The sequence below is a fragment of the Colobus angolensis genome, unplaced genomic scaffold, assembly GCF_000951035.1.
Source record: "Colobus angolensis palliatus isolate OR3802 unplaced genomic scaffold, Cang.pa_1.0 Scaffold64, whole genome shotgun sequence".
Classification (NCBI taxonomy): Eukaryota; Metazoa; Chordata; class Mammalia; order Primates; family Cercopithecidae; genus Colobus; species Colobus angolensis.
Window position 1 is genome coordinate 658,093 of NW_012120043.1, and position 448 is coordinate 658,540.

Genomic DNA, 448 nt, shown 5'->3' on the forward strand with positions numbered 1-448 from the left:
GAGGGAGCTGTGTGGATTTGGGGGGCTCTGGGGCAGGACATGGAGAGAGGGAGCTGTGTGGATTCGGGGGCTCCTGGGACAGGGCATGGAGGGAGGTGTGTTTGGGGACCAATGCAGGGACACACGCACCTTGCGAGGCCGTCGAGCTGCAGGGTGGCAGCACTGCCAGGCAGTGTGGGCGCCCGGCCGAACTGCAGACGTAGGGGCTGTTTGGGTTGCAGGCGGCTGACCAGGCCGTCGCTGGCGGGCAGCCAGTCCAGGCTGGGGATAAGCAGCTGGCTGGGCAGCAGGCAGCACTCATCCACCAGCGCCTCGTCTGGCTCGCTCGCTGGGCCCTCATCACGACCTACGGAGAGGGGTGGCCAAGGTCTCGGCAACTCTGCCTGGGGCAACCCTGCCTGGGGCACCGCCCTGCCACCCAGGACGCACTGGGAGCCCCTCCAGCTCA

The 448-nt window shown here is 68.1% G+C and overlaps 1 protein-coding gene across 1 annotated transcript in view; it reads right to left on the reverse strand.

The window, feature by feature from the left end:
• MED16 (mediator complex subunit 16) overlaps positions 1-448 on the reverse strand; it is a 21,897-nt gene that overhangs the window by 2,923 nt on the left and 18,526 nt on the right. The window contains exon 13 of the mRNA XM_011963990.1: positions 130-346. Within this exon, the coding sequence (XP_011819380.1) occupies positions 130-346 (217 nt within the window). The remainder of the gene's footprint in view (positions 1-129; positions 347-448) is intronic.